The sequence below is a fragment of the Mustela lutreola genome, chromosome 2 (assembly GCF_030435805.1).
Source record: "Mustela lutreola isolate mMusLut2 chromosome 2, mMusLut2.pri, whole genome shotgun sequence".
NCBI classification, from domain to species: Eukaryota; Metazoa; Chordata; class Mammalia; order Carnivora; family Mustelidae; genus Mustela; species Mustela lutreola.
The window spans coordinates 99,573,831-99,596,405 of record NC_081291.1 but is presented as its reverse complement, the minus strand read 5'-3'; the positions used below and the strand labels follow the sequence as shown (position 1 = coordinate 99,596,405).

Below are 22,575 nucleotides of genomic sequence, written 5' to 3'. Positions count from 1 at the left end.
TATGATTGAATTATTTTATTTTTCATTTAAGAGTACGTTGTAGGGAAAAAAAAGTACATTATAGGGATGCCTGGCTGACTCAGTTGAGAGAGCATGGGACTCTTAATCTCAAGGTTGTGAGTTCAAGCCCTACATTGGGCATAGAGCCTACTTAAAAAAAAAAAAATCAATATATTTTTAAAAATTTAAAAATAGATTATATTATAAATCACTTTCCTCTTGTATTACAGTATAGGCTTGATTATGGATTGAAAGTAGGAAACATGAGTAGACAGACACTGGCACCATTCTCATTATGATTAGTTGGGTTCCAAAGAAGGTTTTTGTTTGAGCTTGACATAGGTGAGAAATGCTTAGGTTTTATAGCCTGCTGGGGAGGGGATTTTTCCAATTCAGAAAAACAAAGGAGCAAGGTCTAAGTACTTGGGAAATTGGAACAAGATGGAAGTAGAGGTTTTGAGTAGAAGGAATAATCCCTTTTCTGTGAATTTGAGGGCAATCAGGTGTGTATTCAGATGAAAATTCTTGGTGGCCTGAAAATTTACTGGAGGTGCTTTTAGCAATTCTTTGTACTCCCTATTACTTTAATCTTTATTGTGTAGAAATAACCCATATGTATTTGGAATAACTGATTTTCTTTAGCTTAAAAAAATTTTTTTTAAAGCTTTTATTTATTTATTTGACAGACAGAGATCACGAGTAGGCAGAGGGGCAGGCAGAGAAAGAGAAAGAGGCAGGCTCCTTGCTCAGCAGAGAGCCTGATGCGGGGCTCGATCCCAGGACCCTGAGATCACGACCTGAGCCAAAGGCAGAGGCTTTAACTCACTGAGCCATGCAGGAGCCCTTAGCTTAAAAATTTTTAATGGAAAAACTCAAACATACACAAAAGTAGAGAGAATAGTGTAATCAATTTCTGTGAACCCATCACCATGCTTCAGTAGTTAGCTTTTACATTTTTGCTTTTTAATGATTTTAGCATATCTAACCCTTTTATCTGTGTTTATTTTTATTTAGGATTTTATTTATTTTGAGAGAGAGAGAGATTGTGTGTGTGAGCAGGGGGAGGTGCACTGGTAGAAGGAGAGAGACCCCACACTGAGCACAGGTCCTGGTCTCCGGGGTTGTGAGATTGGCCGCACATCTGGCTTTGAGTCATCTGGGCACTCCAATCTGTGTTTATGTTGTCGGAGATAGATAAATGAATACTGTTCATTAAAGTAAGCCGTTCTTTCCCTGTTACATTACGAACTGACTATATGAACTATGAACATTATGAACTAACCTGTAGTTTTATTTATGTAATTAAAACAATTTTAAACTCAATTCTAATATAAGTATTTATAACTTTAAAATTGATGGTATTACTTAAAATTTCTTATCTCTATTGAAATGTTTCTGTCTCAAAAAAAATGTTTCTGTCTCTGATAGAATGGGTATTCTTGATATTACCTTTTTCAAAATGAGGATAGTAACTCTTCTAATAAGTTAGTTTTTATTGATAAGCCCATTTTAAACTAAAAATGAACCTATAAAAAATGAACCTATATATTCACATGTATTAATTTATTCAGTAACTAGTAAATTGAGTACTACTGTGTGCTAAGATCACATTTGAATAAATCAATGTAAAAACATTTGACCATAAAGTCAGTCTGTGTTTCGTATTGTTTTGCTACTTTCACCACCTACTTTTTAATTTATTAGTCAACCAGTTTTATTGATGTGTAGTTGACACACAATGTTACATTAAGTTCAGGTGTACAGCATAGTGATTGTACCACTCTGTGCATTGTGCTGTGCTCATCACAAGTGGAACTACGATATGTCACCGTACAACACTGTTACAGTACCATTGATTATATTCCCTATCCTCAACCTTTCATCCCTGTAACTTATTCATTTTATAACTTGAAGCCTGTACCTCCTATTCCACTTTACCCATTTGCCCATCCCCTTCATCTACCCCTCTAGCGACCGTAAGTTTCTTCTCTGTATTTATGGGTCTTTCCTGCTTTCTTTGTTCATTTGATTTTAGATTTCACATATAAGTGAAATCATGCAGAAGTTGTCTTTCGTTCTGACTTATTTCACTTAGCATAATACCCTCTAATGTTGCAAATGGCAAGATCTCATCCTTTGGTATGGCTGAGTAATATTCCATTACACACACACCACATCTTTTTTTTTTTTTTTTTTTTTTTTTTTTTAATTTATTTGTCAGAGAGCGAGAGCGCGTGAACACAGGCAGACAGAATGGCAGGCAGAGGCAGAGGGAGAAGCAGACTCCCCGCTGAGCAAGGAGCCAGATGTGAGACTCGATCCCAGGACGCTGGGATCATGACCTGAGCTGAAGGCAGCTGCTTAACCAACTGAGCCACCCAGGCGTCCCCTACATCTTTTTTTTATCCATTCATCTATGGATGGACACTTGGGTTGCTTACATACCTTGTCTATTATAAATAATGCTGCAATAAACATAGGGATGTATACATCTTTCAAACTAGTTTTTTTGTTTTCTTTGGGTAAATACTCAATAGTGGAACTACTGGGTCATATGGCATTCCTATTATTACTTTTTCAAGAAAACTTCTTACTGTTTTCCATAGTGGCTGCACTAATTTACATTCCCACTAACAGTGCACAAGGATTCCCTTTCTCCAGATCCTCATCAGCATTTGTTATATCTTGTTTTGACTGAAGCCATTGTGACAGGTATAAGGTGATGTTTCATGGTGGTTTTGATGTCATTTTCCTGATGATTAGTGATGTTGAACATCTTTTCATATGTTTCTCGGCCATCTGAATGTCTTCTTTGGAAAAATGTCTGTTCGGGTCCTCTGCCCATTTTTAAATTGGATTCTTTGATTTTGGGGAGGTGTTGAGTTGTGTAAGTTCTTTATATATTTTGGATATTAATCCCTTATTAGATACATCATTTGCAAATATCTTTTCCCTTTCAGTGGACTGCCTTTTTGTTAGGTTGAGGGTTTTCTTTATTGTGAAAAAGCTTTTTATTTGGTTTAGTCCCAATAGTGTATTTTCGCTTTTGCTTCTGCTGCTGGAAGGAACTTATCTAGGAAAATGTTGCTAAGGCCAGTATCCACAAAATTGTAGCCTATGTGGAAGTAATTTGAGTGCTGTGATTTCAGATCTCACATTTAGGTCTTTAATCCATTTTGAGTTTATTTTTGTATATGGCATAAGAAGGTGGTCCAGTTTCATTCTTTTCTACGTAGCTATTCAGTTTTTCCAGCACCATTTATTGAAGAGACTATCTTTTCCTTGTTGTATATTCTTGCCTCCTTTGTTGTGGATTAATTGACCAGGTAAGTGTGGATTTATCTCTGGGCTCTCTATTCTGTTCCATTGATTGATGTCTTTGTTTTTGTGCCAGTACCATATTGTTTTGATTACTTTAGCTTTATAGAAGAATATCTTGAAATCTGGGATTGTGTTCTTTCTTAAGGTTGCTTTGGCTATTTGTGATTCCATATAAACGTAAGGATTATTTGTTCTACTTCTGTACTACTCAGTTTTAAATTTAGAGATAATTGGGTTATGTCATAAAAAACTATATGAATGACTGAGTAAAATTTTCTGGGACATTTTGCGTATGTCCTGCATTACTCTGGACCTGTGTCTACAGGAAAAAATGAAACACAATGATGTATAGAATAATTGTAAATATGGATAGAATATCTTTAAGAAGGTGGGTCTTAGAATGTCCAGTTTGTACATTATTAAGAAGTAGAAAGAGATTTCAGAGACATTTTATCTATCACTTACTTTCCAGTTATACAAAGAATAAGACAAGACACCCCAAGTAAATGCAGTCGTTCGAGGTGAACATATGATAGTAGTTTTCATACTTACGGTCTTAGTTTCTGTAGATCTGTTTATACCATTGAGACATACTGCATTTTTTAGTTGGTTTACTAAGTGAAAACAGGTTAAAATAACAGTTTAGTGAATTATATACTGATACTTACAGCCTGATGTTTCTGTGGACGAGAGTTGGTGTGCTACTTCTCCTAATAGATGTTTGTTTTTCGGAGTTGAGGTGTTTCAGTGGTGCAGTACTCCTAATTCTGTGTTTTTGTCTCCCTTATTACAGGTTCATGTCAGGGCTGGCCTTTTTCATGGTACTGAACTCCTCTGTAAAACCATCGTAAGCTCAGAGATATCAGGGAAAAATGATCACATTTGGAATGAACCACTGGAATTTGATATAAATACTTGTGACCTGCCACGAATGGCTCGATTATGTTTTGCTATTTATGCAGTTCTGGATAAAGTGAAAACAAAAAAGTCAACTAAAACTATTAATCCCTCTAAATATCAGACCATTCGGAAGTCTGGGAAAGTGGTAATTATACACTACCGAAAAATTTTTTCAATGGAATAATTTTAAGAGACTTTGAAATAATTGAGTAACGTGAAATGATAGCGTATAACTTTCGTCCCTATGAAGTGATTTTAAAAAGATGATAGATCTTCATTTTTATATTCTGTTCATTTATTTCTCTTTTGCCAAATTATTTTAGCAAATACCGTATTGTAAGTGTTCCATTATAAATATAATACTTTAAAAAATATAGATAAAAAAGAATGAAAGGATTAGAAAACTGTATTTCCACAATACCTTAACTGAAATTCTATGTGCCACATATGCTCAAACATTCAGATTTTTGTGAATTTTAGAAAGATTGTACAGTATACTTTATTCAACACATCTGTGGGGCCTGGATCACAAATCTGTAATCAAACACATCATTGCTTGGCAGTGAAGTATGTGAATAGTCACATTAAATGAGACAAATGCAGAATATTAGTTAACTTCATGCCATTTCTGGCCATGTTTTACTCTCCTATGAATTATGAATAAACTTAGTTTTCAGTTTATTAGATTTCGAAATTGAGGAAAAAGGATGATGGTGTGCCTGTTCTCATATTCCATTTCATATTTTTAGTTCTGTCTTTTTCATTTTCTTTTAAGTTTATGAAAAGTTGTTTTGGAGGGATGGGGACACGAATTTTATATATTAAAAAAAAAACTGGTTGCTATATTTATGTACATGAATTTGTGTCCTTTATTCTTTAATGTAAGAATTAAGCAGGCTTTTCCTCTGGTTATTATCATACAGTTTTTTAAAAATAAATTTTAGGGTGTAAAAGTCATGGAAGAGTACTTCCTTAGTGTTTTTTCTTACACTGATAAAGAATTTTACTCAAAGTATTTGACTGTTTATAAGGTTTTTTGATAAACTGTGACCAAGTTAATTGATCTAGGTGTCTAGGCTTCCTTCTAAGAAATAAAAATAAATTCTACAATACCTACAGACATTGTCTTCTACTACATTAAGGTTTAATGAGGTGTAAAGCTCATAAAACATATAACCTGATATATCATACGTATTTTCTTGAATCATTAAAAATTCCTCATCATTTGCATTGTTTATATAAGAAATAATGTTTTTTGGATATATTATTTCATCATGAGACATTAATTGACTTTCAGAGTTTTCTTGAACCATTGTAAAGATCTAGAACATTTTTCCATGTACAGCTTGTTTTATTTAGGATGATTTTTTTGGAAATCGTCTGGAACTCTAGATATTTCTAGATCTAAATTTTTGAAACAAAGGGCATGTACATGTTTACCTTCTGAAGTTCTTTTTCAGGATATTTATACAGTGGTATCTTTTTCAACAGCATTATCCTGTAGCATGGGTAAATACGATGGTTTTTGACTTTAAAGGACAGTTGAGATCTGGAGACATAATATTGCACAGCTGGTCTTCATTTCCTGGTAAGATTTATATCCTAATCCTTAAAGAGTAACTTTTGGTATGTGGACTAGGTAGTTTCTTTATGACTCACTATTCTTTCAGTTTAGAAAAGAAACCATCTATTTGTATCTTTATTATTTATTCTAAGGCAGATGCCCGCAGATTGTTTTAATGTATTTAAAAGTGATTTGTATCTGAAGATATTTGTTATCCTGGTGAATATGTTCTTGCTTTAAAAGTTTTATTTTTATAGATTTTGGAGAAATTCTCCTAAGGAACAATATCTTCTTTGTAACAACCTTTTTGCTTCTAGTTGTACTAAATTTCTACACTAATAGAAGGAACATTCACTAATATGGGAGGAATAGTAAAAACACAGCAAGTGTTTAGTTGGCTTTAACCTGAAATTTGAGCTAAGAGGAGCACCTTCCATATGCCTATATTTCTGAAGTACTATTCAGAGCACCCCAATAAGGAAACCAGTTTTGTAAGACTTACAATCTAGGTTCACTTTGGTTCAAAAGTAGGATTTGTACAGAAGACTGTTTGATTCTTTCCATTATTCCATACTGCGTTTCCTGGATGTTTGAAATTTTTAGTATAAACTTTGCATTATAATAGCTGTTTTCATTCCCCCCTGCCTTCATAGTTTGTTAATACAGTTAATAAAACTGTGAAATTACTTGCATTTTAAAGTTATTTTTTGGGTGACAGATACTTGAAAATGTTTATTAGTAGTTGGCATCTGAGAAATTGGTTTTGGATAATCAGTTATTTACAGACATATTTAAAACTTACATTCTAGGAGCGCCTGGGTGACTCAATGGGTTAAAGCCTCTGACTTCAGCTCAGGTCATGATCCCAGGGTCCTGGGATTGAGCCCCGCATCAGGCTCTCTGCTCTGCAGGGGCCTGCTTTCTCCTCTCTCTCTCTCTGCCTGCGTCTCTGCCTACTTGTGATCTCTGTCTGTCAAATAAATAAATAAAATCTTAAAAAAAAAAAATTACGTTCTAGGGGCGCCTGGGTGGCTCAGTGGGTTAAGCCGCTGCCTTCAGCTCGGGTCGTGATCTCAGGGTCCTGGGATCGAGTCCCACATCGGGCTCTCTGCTCGGCAGGGAGCCTGCTTCCTCCTCTCTCTCTGCCTGCCTCTCTTCCTGCCTCTCTGCCTACTTGTGATCTCTCTCTCTCTGTCAAATAAATAAATAAATAAATCTTTAAAAAAAAAAAATTACGTTCTAATATTTTATGTGTGTATATATTCTTCAGTTACTATTCTTTCCTCATATACCTATAGTAGTTTTTACTACTGCATGTTTTCACCCAAATATAAGAGAGTAGTGTGCATTTATATATTTCTTAAGAGAAACTGTGAGCTTCATAGTTAGAGTAAAAATTATGCATTTCAGCAGTTACACCTTTTTGAAAATTTTAATTTAGACTCACACATGTTCTCCAGAATCACCAAGCAAATCGACTGGTATTTTTAGTAAAATAGACAATTTTGGGCAGTATTAACTTGGCATACTGTGAGCCTGACTTTATCTCTAACAAAATGTAATGTGAAAAATAATAAATGAACACATTTGCTATGCATGTATGAGCTCTAGAATTGTCAATTTATCGCAGTAGGAGTGAAGCTGAAAAAAAGGAACTACAAATAATCTATTGTGTAGAGTCCCTAGGCCATCATTAAATGGTATATAATCACATTACTGGTTGCTTTTTTATCTTTCCAGATTTCTTTGCATATACACTAGGAAATACAAATGTAGATTTCTAGTTTTCTTCTAGTCTTAAAATAGCATTCTGTGCAGTGTTCTCCTTTTTGCTCCTTTAACCTTAACTGTCTATATAGAGTTCTGCTGCTGTTCTTAAACCATACTTACCTTTTGATAATTTAAGCAGTGTTACAGTGAATAATCTTGCTTATGTGCAGGTATATGTCTGAGATAAATTCCTAGAGGTGGGTCTGTTAAGTTAAAGAATAAATACATTTGTTATTGTACACGTGACACTGATATAACTCTATGTTAGCTAACTGAAATTAAAATAAAAACTTAAAAAAACTTGGAATTTTAAAATAAAAAAAGAATAAATAGGTTTGTTATTTTGATAATCACAAATTGCTCTCCAGTTGAGGTTGTACCAAATTGTACATTCTATTTATAAAATATATTCGAGTGCTTTTTTGGTAATCACTTTCAAGCAAGGTTACCTCTCTATGTTTGTTAGTAAGAATACTAAAATGCTACATTTTACTTAGCTAGATTGTATGTGGTAAAACAAAGGAGTATAATGCTACTAGATAGTATAAGTGTAGGATTTTAATTTGCTGAGAAATCTGCTTTAGAGGTATATAAATGAGAATTTCTCCCTTCTGGGTGACAATGGAATCTGAAATTTGAGAGTATTAAACAACTCAAGCGAAGAATTGATCAACGAGCTGAAACGTGGAAATACTCAAAGATTTTTTAGTGGAACTCCTGGGTAGCTAAGGTGGTTGGCATCTGCCTTCATTTTAGCTCAGGTCACTAACACCAGGTTTTGGGATTCCCACCTTTCCCCCACCCCCCCACCCCAACAGCCTCCCTGCTCACTAGGGAGTCTGCCTCCCCCCCACCACCCCACCCCTGCTCCTGCTCTCTTTCTCTCTCTGAAATTAATAAATAAAAAGAATATTTTCTAGCATTGGTAAATAATTTGAGTATGCATAATATCTAGACATTAGGACTGGACACAGTGGATTTTTATTTCTTTAGGAGAGAACAGCTGTGCTAAAAGTCTGTATAAGAAAGAGATAATAGTTTGGAGAGGAGAGACTTTAGGTTGTACTGCTAATTCCATTCTCTTGAGTTTATTGTCTCTTCGACAGTTTACTACTTATCTGTGAAATGAAAGTTTTATGAGAACACTGAAATCTAAGAATCCCATGCACAATTCTGTGAATGTACCATGGGGGAGCAGAGGGAGTGCCTTAAAGAAATAAGCAGTTTATTCAGTTAAAGGAGTACCATTTGAATGGAGTGTTGCAGAAACTATCAGAGAGCCCTTTAACTGTTATCAGCAGCTTATGGGCTAATTGAGAAGCATAAACAACATTGATGATTGTCATTGATGATTCTCAGAATATCAGTTTGGGTACTGTGATGACTATGGAAAAATAAGGAGTCCATATATGTGGTGAAGTAATAAAAATTCTGTGAGTCACTTTATATTGATGGAGAACAGTTTCCATTAAGTTTTTTTTTTTTCCAAGATTGAGAATACTAGTCAAATTTGAAGAAAGAGGTGAGGTGGGTATTTTTATAAACTTTCTCATTTTAGAGCTGTATGTAAACTCACATTCAATTCTTGTGTCAAATATAAACAGAAAGTTAGAAGCTTACTGATATGATTGTCTACCAAATTCCTTAGGTGGCATAGTTGTAAAATAATTTTTTACTAAGGATTTATTTTAGTTTAGTTTTTAAAAACATTTTTTAAGAATCAAAATTATTTGTATATTTTAGATGAACTTGAAGAAATGTTGAATCCAATGGGAACTGTTCAAACAAATCCATATACTGAAAATGCAACAGCTTTGCATATCAAATTCCCAGAAAATAAAAAACAACCTTATTATTATCCTCCCTTCGATAAGGTAAGCTAATTATTTAAAGAATCAGTATGCATGAAAATCACTGAATCATTAGTTCTTGGCTCTGCATGTTATAGTTTAAGCTTTCCATGTTTGTTTCTCTTTCAAAATGTCACATACATTCGCAGCTTGGTTCAGTGGAAAGACCAGTGATCATGGAGCCAACTAAATTTGTATTTAATCTTGGCTTTATCACTGACCAGGTGAGACATAATATCTTTGAAGGTCAGGTTTCTCATTTATAAAATGAGAAAATCATAATTGTTCTCTCAGGTTCTTTTCAATGCATTTATATAAGTCTGAGTATGTGATACGTACACTGAAGCTTGCCCGGCATCTTAGTTTAGGAATTAAAGACATGGTAACTGCTGTGTCAGAATTGGTATTCAAAAAACAGAAGATTTATGTTGACTATTACTATTAGTAAGACTTCCTAAGGTATTGTTACTTGTGTAGAATCTATAGCAAGGACTTCCATTTCTAAACCTGTTTCCTTAGTATACAAACTGCTTATCTTAGGTACCAGGAGGATATCTGCTGGAGTTGAAAATGGGGCTATGCTAATTTACATTCTGAACATATGCTAAGCAGTCATATGTTTTATCTTCAGGTTTGGCATCTTTGTTGCAGGTATGATTGATGCAGTTTTTATGAGAAAATCTTGGAGCAGATTCTCAGATAGTAACAAGTTTATTCCCTCCATCTATGTGAGAAAAAGCTTCCTTTAAAAATCAGTATTATACTAAATAATATTTACATTAATCCATCTTTAAACTAAATTGTATTTTAAAATTCAGCATTGCCAGACCTGTATAGAGTAAATTTTTAAAGTAATACATAAATTAATGTTACCTAATGTTTCTTCTTTACTCTCATTTTCATTGAATTTTTTCCACACAAGGTAACTTTTCATTTCCAATTCTTCTGAAATGATTTTCTAATCAGTAATATACAACCAAATTAAATTTTGTGGTTATACAGTTGAAATCCCACATATGTCAAGAACCATCTACCTTAGTGTACACTGAGTTGGAAAAGGTGCATTTCTGACTCATCCATTGCATTCCTGCCATGACTTTATTCCTTAGAATAGCCTGGGTGGCTCAATTGGTTAAGCAGCTGCTTTCGACTCAGGTCATGATCCCAGCGTCCTGGGATCAAGTCCCGCATCAGGCTCCTTGCTCGGCGGGGAGCCTGCTTCTCCCTCTGCCTCTGCCTGCAATTCTGTCTGCCTGTGCTTGCTCTCTCGCCCTCGCTCTCTGATAAATAAATAAAATCTTAAAAAAAAAAAAAAGAGTGCTAAGAATAGCAATTTAACCAGAAGGCATAGTTACTTGTGATACATTTTATACTCCATGCTATGACTGTTTTTGTGTTCGCTTAATAGTATGTGTTCAGCAATCAGTTATAGTTTCTTTTGGATCAAATGAGGTGCTTTTTGAACCATTTTTATGACTATCCTATGCAGTTACATGTAGTTTTCATGTTATATTTCAAGAGAAGTCCAGCTTCTTTAAAATATTTTATTTCAACACTGCTTAAGTCACTAAACTTTCCTTTTGCCTTTGTAATCTCTTAGAGAGTCCGTCTTTGAAGATCAACTTGTGATAGAGGATTTGTCTTTAAATATATATAAATATACTTACTGGGATTTTATAAAAATTGTATAATTTATAAGTGCACCATTTAAAAAATCAAATAATACAGATAGAAAAATTGAAAGTTCCCTGTATTCTTTTTATTTAATTTAATGATTTTTGTTGTGATCATTTGTGTACATTTTGCTTTTCAAGACAATTTTATGGTTATTGATAATTTTAATAACTAACTTCATTTTGTCATTATAAAAACTGTATGAAATAAAATAACAGTTATCACTGCACTTTACATTTGTGGATATAGTTAAATTATTCATTTAGTATTATGTAAGTCAGTAACTGGATATAAATCTTCAGATTCTTTTTTTTTTTTTTTTTAAGATTTTATTTATTTACTTGACAGACAGAGATCACAAGTAGGCAGAGAGGCAGGCAGAGAGAGAGAGGAGGAAGCAGGCTCCCTGAAGAGCAGAGAGCCTGATGTGGGGCTCCATCCCAGGACCCTGGGATCATGACCTGAGCCGAAGGCAGAGGCTTTAGCCCACTGAGCCACCCAGGCACCCCTCTTCAGATTCTTTACCCACTGATTTTCCCATCTTTTTAAGAATCAGAGCCCCCTTTTAAGTAAAAAAATTCAAAAGATATTTTTAGATTATCCCCTGATAGTCTACTTTTTTATGTTAATTTAGGAAAAAAATGACAAATGAGAAAAACTTACTTATTTAGTAATTCTTACATATCTTTGCATTTTCTTAATCAGAAAATATTTACCTGTATTTAAAATTCTTTCACATACCAAAGAATTCTTTCACATACATATTCAAACCATTGCTTATTTTATCTACAGACAATGCTAGTAGTGTACCCTGGGAGTCACAGTACCATTGACTCTTAGTTGTCAGGAGTTTGAAGATTGGGAATCCCCACATAATACCATTTTCACTTAAAATTCATGTTTACATTATAAAGTATAGAAATGCCAGACCCTATGTTGTTTCTTGTAGTCTAAGTACAATTATAATAATTTATAATTAAAATTTTACAAATACAGGGCGCCTGGGTGGCTCAGTGGGTTAAGCCACTGCCTTCGGCTCAGGTCATGATCTCAGGGTCCTGGGATCGAGTCCCGCATCGGGCTCTCTGCTCAGCAGGGAGCCTGCTTCCCTTCCTCTCTCTCTGCCTGCCTCTCCGTCTACTTGTGATTTCTCTCTGTCAAATAAATAAATAAAATCTTAAAAAAAAAATTTAAAAAAAATTTTACAAATACAAGCACCAGAATTTAATTAAAAACTTTTTTTAACAGATAATTGAGAAGGCGGCTGAGATTGCAAGCAGTGACAGTGCTAATGTATCAGTAAGTATTAAGATTTTAAATGGCCCTTTCTTATTATAACATTGTGTTCATTTTTAGTTACCTTTATCTGATATATGCTGATGACTTACAGACTGTATGTGAATATGTACATACTAATGTTCTTTTGAATGGCAGCTGTTTGTAGATATTCTGTGTTCAATGGTAAACCCTTTTCTGATATAAGCACAGGCTTAGCAGTTTGTCTTTTTTTTTTTTTTTAATTTAGTTAATTTATTTTTTAAAGTAGGCTCTCACAAACCTTGAGACCAAGAGTTGGATGTTCTATTGACTGAGCCAGACAGGTGCCCTCAGTAGCTAGTCTTTAAGAGACGCTCTGGCACCTCCTCATCGAGTAACAGTACTGTTCTTTTAAATATTATTCAATTGAATGAAGAGGCTGTAATTTTCTTTCTTTTTCACATGTAACAGCAGATATAATCAGGTCAGGATTTACAGTGCTAGGGAACCAGTTTTCTTCCATCTTGGTGCTCTGTCTTGTTAATATGTAGTTTCTGTCTCATGGTTTAATACTAGTGCTTCAGCTTCTCATATTGTTATGGTCCAGCCAGCAGGAACAGGAAAAGCAAGAATAGAGGCCACACCTATTCTTTTTGAGGAAATCATTAATATGCCTCATTGCTACTCACATCTTATTAGCCAGGAATTAGTCACATGGCCATATTTTAACCACAGGTGAGGCTGGAAATACAGTCCTTAGTTGGCCAGGCATGTGCTTGACTAAGAATAAGAGATCCTAGTTAATAAAGGAAGAGCAGAAAGAATACTGTGGGACAAACGGCATCTCTGCATACACACTATGCCTATCATTTTTACCAGAGACGACAAAATAGATTATTTTGTTTAGTTTACAATATTTGTAATATTTCTATCACTTATACTTTTTAGCTTAATTTTTTGACTGTTAAAATAGTTTAAGACGTTGCCGAGTCTAATCTGATACTCTTTTTTCATGTTCATCTGTTTATAATTTTTATGTGTTTTCAGTATAGAACATACATTTTATTTACATAAAATGGCAATAATAGGCCAGGTGGCAAAATGGAGATAATGTATATTTTTATCATTTACACAGAATCAAAGCACTATGTTATGTTGGCTAGTTGAAGAAATGTCTGGCCCAGGGTGTCTTCTCCTTTGCCCTTGGAATTCTCAAAAATATCCATAGTCCTGCAGTGCAAGTCATCTACTATAAATACTTCGAGCACTTCTCTTTAGTGTAATAAAAGTAGTTTATTACAAGTATACACTTACCAGTTTGTCCATCAGTTATATTGAAGATACTGTGGGTTCTGTTCCAGACCACTGCAATAAAGGGAAAATCATGATAACATTAGTTGTGAATGTTTTGGTTTCCCTGTGCATATAAAAGTTAGGTTTACACAATACTGTAGTCTGTCACATGTGCCAGTAGCATTATGCCTAAAAAACAATGTATATGCCTTAATTTAAAAATACCTTTTATTTTAAAAAGTGCTGATCATTAGCTGATCTTTCAGCAAGTTGTAATCTTTTTGCTGATAGAAGTTCTTGATGTTGATGGCGACTGATTGATCAGGGTCAGGGTTGTTGAAGGTTATTGGGATAGCTGTGGCAGTTCTTAAATTAAGCCCACAATGCAGTTTGCTGCATTAATTGACTCTTCTTCCTTTTATGAATGATTTCTTTGTAGCATACAATCTTTTAAAATTAGATCAGTCTTCTCCAACCCTGCAGCTGCTCAAGTAAGTTTATGTAATATTCTAAATCTTTTGTTGTCATTTCAGTAGTCTTTACAGCATCTTCACCAGCAGTATGTTCCATCTTAAGAAACCACTTTCTTCACTCATCCATAAGAAGCAAGTCCTCATCCGTTCAAGCTTTTTTCGTGAAACTGCAGCAATTCAGTCACATCTTCAGGCTTCACTTCTAATTCTAGTTCTCTTGCTCTTTTTACCGTATCTGCATTTACTTCCTCCACTGAGTTCTTGAACCACTCGAAGTCATCTGTGAGGGTTGGAATCAACTTCTTCCAAACTCCTTGTAAATATTGATATTTTGACCTCTTCCTTTGAATCCCAAATGTTCTTAATGGCATCTAGAGTAGTGAATCCTTTCCAGAAGGTTTTCAGTTTAGTTTGCCCAGACCCATCAGAGGCATCACTCTGTATGTACCTTTGATTTTATGAAATAAATGTCCTAAATAATGAGATTTGAAAGTCAGAATTACTTCTCCGTCCATGGGCTACAGAATGGATATTGTGTTAGCAGGCATGAAAACATCAGTCTCATTATACATCTCCATCAGAGAGCTCTTGGGTGATCGGGAGCATTGTCAGCATTAATGTTTTAAAAAGAAGGTCTCAGTAGGTCTCAGTAGTGAGCATAAAATATTCATTAAACCATCTTGTAAACATACGTGCTGCCATCAGGCTTTGTTGCTCCATATATAGAACATAGGCAGACTAGATTTAGCATAATTCTTAAGTGTCTAGGATTCTGAAGTGGTCATTGAGCACTGGCTTCACCTTAAAGTCACCAGCTGTTTTAGCGCCTAGAAAGAGAGGTCCATCTGTCCTTTGAAGCTTTGAAGCCAGGCATTGACTTCTTTTCTCTAGCTGTGAAAGTCATAGATAGCAGTCTCTTCTAATAGAAAGCTATTTTATCTACGTTGAAAAGCTGTTGGTTAGTGTAGCCATCTTCATTAATGATCTTAGCTAGATTTTCTGGGCAACCTCTTGCAGCTGCTATGTCAACACTTGCTTCTCCTTACATTTTTATGTTATGGAGATATTAAACCTCTTAAACAACTTCTTTTAGCTTCAAATTGTTCTTCTGCAACTTCCTCACTTCTCTCAGCCTTCATGAACTTCAGGAGAATTAGAGCCTTGTTTGCATTAGGCTTTGGCCTAAGGGAATGGTTTGATCTTTTATCTATACCACAAACACTTTCTCCATATAGCAATAAGTCTCTTTTGCTTTCCTGTCATTAATGTGTTCACTGGAGTAGCACTTTTCATTTCCTTCAAGAACTTTTCCTCTGATTCACCACTTGGCTAATTTTTTGGCACAAAAGGCCTAGCTTTTGCCTGTCTTGGCTTTCAACATGCCTTCTTACTAAGCTGTATCATTTACAGCTTTTGATTTAAAGTGTGAGACGTGCAGCTTTTCCATTCACTCTAACACTTAGAAGCTATTGTAGGGTTATTAATTTGCTTAATATCAATATTGTTGTATCTTAGAGAATGAGGAAGCCCTAGGAGAGAGAGAGAGATGGGAACAGCTGGTTGGTGGAACAATCAGAATGGGTATAACATTTATTAAGTTTGCCATCTTCTGTGGTATGGTTCATGGCACCCCCAAAAAATAACAGTAGTAACAGCAAAGATTGCTGACCACCAATCACTGTGACAAGTATAATAATAATGAGAAAGTTTGAAATATTCAGAGAATTACCAAAATGAGACATAGAGACAGTGAGCAAATGCTGTTGGAAGAATGGCACTGATGGACTTGCTTAATGCAGGGTTGCCACAGGCCTTCAATTTGTGAAAAAAATATAGCACAGTATCTGTGAGGTATAATAAAATAAGCCTGTACCAAAACAGATAATTACAGTTTTAGGTTTCAGAAATAATAGTTATATAAAGATATCTTCATTCTAATTCCTCTTTCTGTTATCCTTTATTAGTCTTTATATTGAACCCAAGTATCAGAAGGGTAACTGATAATTTTTACTATTTCTCTTATGCTTTTAACTGCTCCCTCACTTAAATCAGAAGGTTTCCTTCTTACTGAGGTTGTGATATTCTGGCCCACATTAGATGTGCCTTTTTTTTTTTAAAAATTGAGGGCATAGTACAATTAATAAATGGTGAAACCAAAAATTAAAGTTATTCCTATAACTGCCATCTACTTTTTATCCTCAGAGATAACTTGTCAGGAGTGTAGCTTATAGGTACTAATCCTAATGCAATACATGGATTTACATACCTTTATATATAATATACCCTTTTTTAAAAAAAATAAATGAGATCATATAGTTTCTTCCTTTTTAATTTAATGCATTTGTGGATTTTGTCTCTTTCAGAGGTTCACTTCTCTTTATTTACTTTGTAATTTTTATTTATTTATTTTTAAAAGACTATTTATTTATTTATTTATTTGACACAGAGAGAGAGAGAGAGAGATATCACAAGTAGGCAGAGAGGCAGGCGGAGAAAGAGGGGGAAGCAGGCTCCCCGCTGAGCAGAGAGCCCAATGTGGGGCTCGATCCCAGGACCCTGAGATCATGACCTGAGCCGAAGGCAGAGGCTTAACCCACTTAGCCACCCAGGCGCCCCTCTTTTTATTTACTTTTTAAAAAAGATTTATTTATTTTAGAGAGAGAGAGAGTAACAGTGTGAACAGAGGGAGAGGTCCTGGGAAAGGCGGTGGGAGTGGAATAGAAATCCTCAAGTAGTCTCCCAAATGAGTACAAAGCCCCTGACCCCCAGGGATCGATCCCAGGACTCTGAGATCATGACCTGAGCCAAAATCAAGAGTCAGAAGCTTAAATGACAGAGCCACCCAGGCACTCCCCACTTTTTAAAGTTTTTTCAACATTCTGTGGCATTATTAGCAGCTATTAGTTATTGAACATACATACTCCTGGGGGTTTTTTGTGTTTTGGGGTTTTTTTTTTTCCCCCCGTTTTTACTAAAATAGTGTTGTAATGAATATTTTAGAGATACTTCTTTAAATATGTATTTTGTGTTTTTAAAAGTATGTATGTATGTATTTATCTATTTAAGTAGGCTCTGTACCCAGCATGGGGACTCCTGACCCCAAGACCAAGAGTTGCATGTTTCACTGACTGAACCAGCCACATGCCCCTACATACATGTATTTTATCAGATGGATTCTTAGAAGTGAAATTATTAGATCAAAAGCATCCCTTTTAAAATAAGAATTCTGCCAAATTGCATACCTTAAAATACCTTAAAATTTATAACCCTAGCCACACTGTGGAAGAGCTTTAGTATCATTCTACATGTCCTCCTGCCCTTTTAATACTTTTTTAACCCTTTTAGTATTTTAATCCATTGGACAAAAAATTGATGTCACACTACTTTAACTTGCATTTTTTTTTTTAAGGTTTTATTTATTTGTCAGAAAGCATGTATGTATAAGCAGGAGGAGCTGCAGGCAGAGGCAGAGGGAGGAGCAGACTCCCCATTAAGCAAGGAGCCCGATGCTGGATTTGAACTAATGCTGCTATGAACATGAATATACAAATATCTTTTTAAGACTCTGCTTTCAGGGGCGCCTGGGTGGCTCAGTGGGTTAAGCCGCTGCCTTCGGCTCAGGTCATGATCTCAGAGTCCTGGGATCGAGTCCCGCATCGGGCTCTCTGCTCGGCAGAGAGCCTGCTTCCCTCTCTCTCTCTCTGGCTGCCTCTCTGTCTACTTGTGATTTCTCTCTGTCAAATTAATAAATAAAATCTTAAAAAAAAAAAAAAAAAAGACTCTGCTTTCAGTTCTTTTGGATATATATACAACCAGAAGTAGAATTGCTGAATCATATTGTAGTTTTCTTTTTAATTTTTTTAAGGAACTGCTATACTGTTTTCTATAATAGTTGTACCATTTTACATTCCCACCAGCTACAAAAGCAATGTTTTTTATATCCTTGTCATCACTTTTGTGTTTTTTGACAGTAGCCATCCTAATAGGTGTTAGTATTTTTTAAATTGGTTGTATGCCAAGGACCTTGGGTCTGTAGAATAGGAAAAATGTGATCCTTGTGAATTATGATTATAGAATTGGCAGTTTTTATCTTCGTATCTAGTGGAACTCAACCTGAGACTAACTTGCCCTTTGTGGGCCATTTGGCATTGTTTAGAGGTTTTCTTGGTTGTGAGGGTGTTCCTGGCATCTGGTGGGTAAAGTTCAGGGGTCTGCTAAATTTCTACAATGTACAGGACCATCCTTCTACAACAAAATAATAATAGCACTGAGGTTTAGAAACCCTGCTCTAATCTAAAACGTCCATATTATAATTTTATCTTATTTTCTACTGTGGAAACTCAGGCATAAAATTTTAATGGTTGGCTTTGGAGTATGCAGATGTGATAACTTAAGCCAGTGTTCACAAGTCCTAGAAATCTACCTAGGAAGTTTTCTTAGGAGAATGATTTGGAGTTTTTATAGCCCTCAATTTTAGGAAAGGAAATAGCAAAAATTTAAAAGATTTTTTAAAACTTAAGTCAAAATTTGCAGGAAGTATTCAGAGAATTCCCATATAGCCTTTCTTCAGCTTCCCCACCTGTTAACATTTTGGCACATTTGTTTTCTAAAAGATTCCATTTATTCATTGACAGAGAAAGCAGAAACGGGGAGTGGCAGGTAGAGGGTGAGGCAGAAGCAGACTCCCCAGTGAGCAGGGAGACCGATTTGGGGCTAGATTTCAGGACCTCCAGATTATGCCCAAGCTGGGGCAGATGCTTGTTAAGTCAGTTAGACTGAGCCACCCAGGCACCCTAGGTGCGAGATACAGTAATAAATGTTTATTAAAACAAGTGTGTGAAAGTTTGATGGGAAACAGGACGGTTAGTCTCAAAGCAGGCCCACAAAATACTTCTTGTTAACTTTATCCCAGAAAAACCTAGTAGACACTATCCTAATGAAGTAATAAAAATTAACATCAAGGGGCACCTGCATGGTTCAGTGGGTTAAAGTCTCTACCTTCAACTCAGGTCATGATCTCAGGTTCCTGGGATTGAGCCTGAATTGGGCTTTCTGCTCAGTGGGGAGCCTGCTTCCTCCTCCCTTTTTCTCTGCCTGCCTCTCTGCCTACTTGTGATCTCTGTCAAATAAATAAATAAATAAAATCTTTTAAAAAATTAACATCAATAGCAATAGGACAAATTAACATTATTTGCCTCCTGTAAGAGGCACACTCCACCAATTCATTGTATTCATACCAAAAATACATAGCTGGAATCTGATTATGACAAAACATTAGGCAAATACATGTTGAGTAACATTCTACAAAGTAATTGACCTGTATTCTTAGAAAATGTCAGAGTCAGTGAAGGTAAGGAAAGACTGAGGAACTGTTTTAGAATGAAGAAACCTAATGATAAATGACAGCAAAATGCAACAGTTAAGCCTGGGTTGGATCCTAGATCTATAACAAGCATTGTTTAGAAAACTGGAAAAATTGAATGGAATATGTGAATTAGACAATAGAACTATGTCATTATTATTTTCCTGATTTTTGTGAACAGATTCTGGTTAAGTATGAGAATGACCTTGTTTTTAGGAAATATACACTGAAGAATTGAGGAGCAGAGGGGAGTATTGTGTGTATGCCACTTAATATTACATGTTAAGAGTCTTGATTCCATATGTGGAAAGTATTTAGAATCCAAGATTTGGGCACTGTATATGCTCATTGCTATTGGCATGCACTTGTATCTAGGCCTTTTCACAAAACAGCTAGGTAACATATATATATTTGCATATATTTGGGCATATATAAGCACCAAGATATATTGCTTTATCTATTAAAAAACATGAGCTCTTATCAATGTTTTTAATTTATTAGGTCCACCACTACAGGATTTTTTCTAGCCTTTGCCTTTCAATATTTGTAATTCTGTTTTCTGACATTGAGAAATCTGGATGTCTGTTAGCCACAATATATTTGCTTATTTGCTTAATCCCCTGTTTGTAATCAGTCTCCCAGTCATGTAACTCTCTTGTCAGTTTGTCTGGCCACACATAGTTAATTCTGTCCTCAGCAGGCATACTGGTAACATGCTGAGTTTAAGTATGACTAATGAGGGGCACCTGGGTGGCTCAGTTGGTTAAGTGTCTGCCTTTGGCTCTGGTCATGATCCCAGGGTCCTGGAATTGAGTCCAACATTGGGCTCTCTGCTCAGCGGGGAGCCTGCTTTTCCCTCTCCCTCTGTCTGCTGCTCCCCCTGCTTGTGTTCCTGCACGCTCTCGCTCTCTCTCTGCCAAATAAATAAATAAAATCTTTCCCCCCCCAAAAAAAATGACCAATGAGTTTTCCAGTCTTTCATTCCCCTCCCTCAAAACCAGATCCCCCATTTAAAAGAGGAAAGAAGCACAGTCATTTTTTGATGTACTTATAGCAAAGTATATTTGCTTTGTTCTATTTTCGTTAGTAATGGTTATTACATCATAATATGTATATGATTTTGAAAAATCTAAACATAAAGAGAATATGAATGTTACTCTTCATTGCTTTCTGCCATTACTTTAGTTCAAGCATTTGAACAGATGTATAAATTCACCATTTACGCTGTGCAGTTTAAGTTTTCATTATTGATTATTTGGGGTTTTGCAAAAGAATGTAAGATTCTGTGTTTTCTTTGGGCTTCGTGCCACATTTCTGGTAGTTGTTTATTTTTACCTTGGCTTTATTCAGTGTTATGCTTTTCATAGCTTAGTAAACAATCGTAGTACAATTATACAGCTAACCCTCTATTCTCCCCTCTTCGTTTACTCTTAGGTCTTTAGGATATTTACTTACAGTAGGTCTGTAGAGTCTAATTTTGATTCACAAAATTATAATAGGTTTGTTGGCTTTTTGCCATATTTAACTTAATAGTGGTCTGTTTCTCTGACATGAACAGTTTAGACTCTGTGTTGTTTGCAGTAACAGGTTTCGAGATGTGTAAGTGTAGGAGTTTGATTTTCAAATTCCGATGACTTGTGATGGTAACTTTTCAGAGAAACCCAGTCAAGCCTGTAAAATAAAGCATACTCTTTCTACGTTGAGGATCTGAATATAAAACCACTGTAATCATAGCCTTTGTGCGTGTGTGTATGTATGTTTAAAATAAGATTTTTTTAAAAATTTTTTATATTTAAAAAAGATTTTATTTATTTATTTGACAGAGACCACAAGTAGGCAGAGAGAGAGAGGAAGGGAAGCAGGCTCCCTGCTAAGCCGAGAACCCGATGCGGGACTCGATCCCAGGACCCTGGGATCATAACCTGAGCTGAAGGCAGAGGCTTTAACCCACTGAGCCACCCAGGCGCCCAAGATTATATATATATATATTTTAAAGATTTTATTTATTTATTTGACAGAGAGAAATCACAAGTAGGCAGAGAAGCAGGCAGAGAGAGAGAGAGGAGGAAGCAGGCTCCCTGCCGAGCAGAGAGCCCGATGCGGGACTCGATCCCAGGACCCTGAGATCATGACCTGATCCGAAGGCAGAGGCTTAACCCACTGAGCCACCCAGGTACCCCCCAAGATTATATTTTTTAAAGAGCAGTTTTAGGATCACAACAAATATGGGAGGAAAGTACAGAGATTTCCCATATATTCCTGTCCCTTCACATGCACATCCCTTTCCCATTATTAGCATCACTCACCACAGCAGTACATTTGTTACCAAAAAGAAACCTACACTGACACATCATAATCACCTAAAGTCCTTAGTTTACCTTGGGTTTCATTCTTGGTGTTGTGTGCTTTGTGGGATTAGACAAATGTATAATGATACATATTTATCATTATCATATCATACAGAGTATTTTTACTATCCTGCATATCCTCTGTCCTCTGCCTGTTCATTCTCACACCCTACCCTGGCAACCACTGATGTTTTTATTTTCTTCATAATTTGACCTAAATTTTGTATAATTTAGAATCATACCAAAAAAAAAAGAATCATACAGTTTGTAGTCTTTTCAAACTGGCTTCTTTCCCTTAGCAGGAATTAAGGTTCCTCCATGTCTTTGTGGCATGAAAGCTCATTTCCTCTTAATGATAAATAATATTCCATTCTGTGTATTACAGTTTATCCATTTACCCCACTGAACGACATCTTGGTTGCTTCCAAGTTTTGACAGTTTTGAATAAAGCTGCTCTGAACATCTGTGTGCAGGTTTTTTGTGGGCATAAGTTTTCAACTCCTTTTGGTAAATACCAAGGAGCGTTATTACTGGATTGTATGGTAAGAGTATGTTTAGTTTGTAAGAGACTGTGAAACTGTCTTCCTCTGCGTTATTGTAGTATTTTACATTCCTGCCACCAGTGAATAAGAGTTGTTCCACATCCTTGACAGCATTCCATGTTGTCCGTGTTCTGAATTTGGGCCATTCTAATAGGTGTGTAGTTTTACCTCACTTTTGTTTTAATTTGCATTTCCCTGATGACATAGGATTTTAAGCATCT

The 22,575-nt window shown here is 35.6% G+C and overlaps 1 protein-coding gene across 5 annotated transcripts in view; it reads left to right on the top strand.

The window, feature by feature from the left end:
* The window catches only part of PIK3CB (phosphatidylinositol-4,5-bisphosphate 3-kinase catalytic subunit beta), a 210,775-nt gene that overhangs the window by 128,470 nt on the left and 59,730 nt on the right, over window positions 1–22,575 (top strand). For all 5 annotated transcript variants that reach the window (XM_059162765.1, XM_059162768.1, XM_059162766.1 and 2 more), the window contains 4 exons: window positions 4,115–4,366; window positions 5,713–5,809; window positions 9,299–9,429; window positions 12,328–12,378. In XM_059162765.1, coding sequence (XP_059018748.1) covers window positions 4,115–4,366; window positions 5,713–5,809; window positions 9,299–9,429; window positions 12,328–12,378 — 531 coding nt within the window. The remainder of the gene's footprint in view (window positions 1–4,114; window positions 4,367–5,712; window positions 5,810–9,298; window positions 9,430–12,327; window positions 12,379–22,575) is intronic.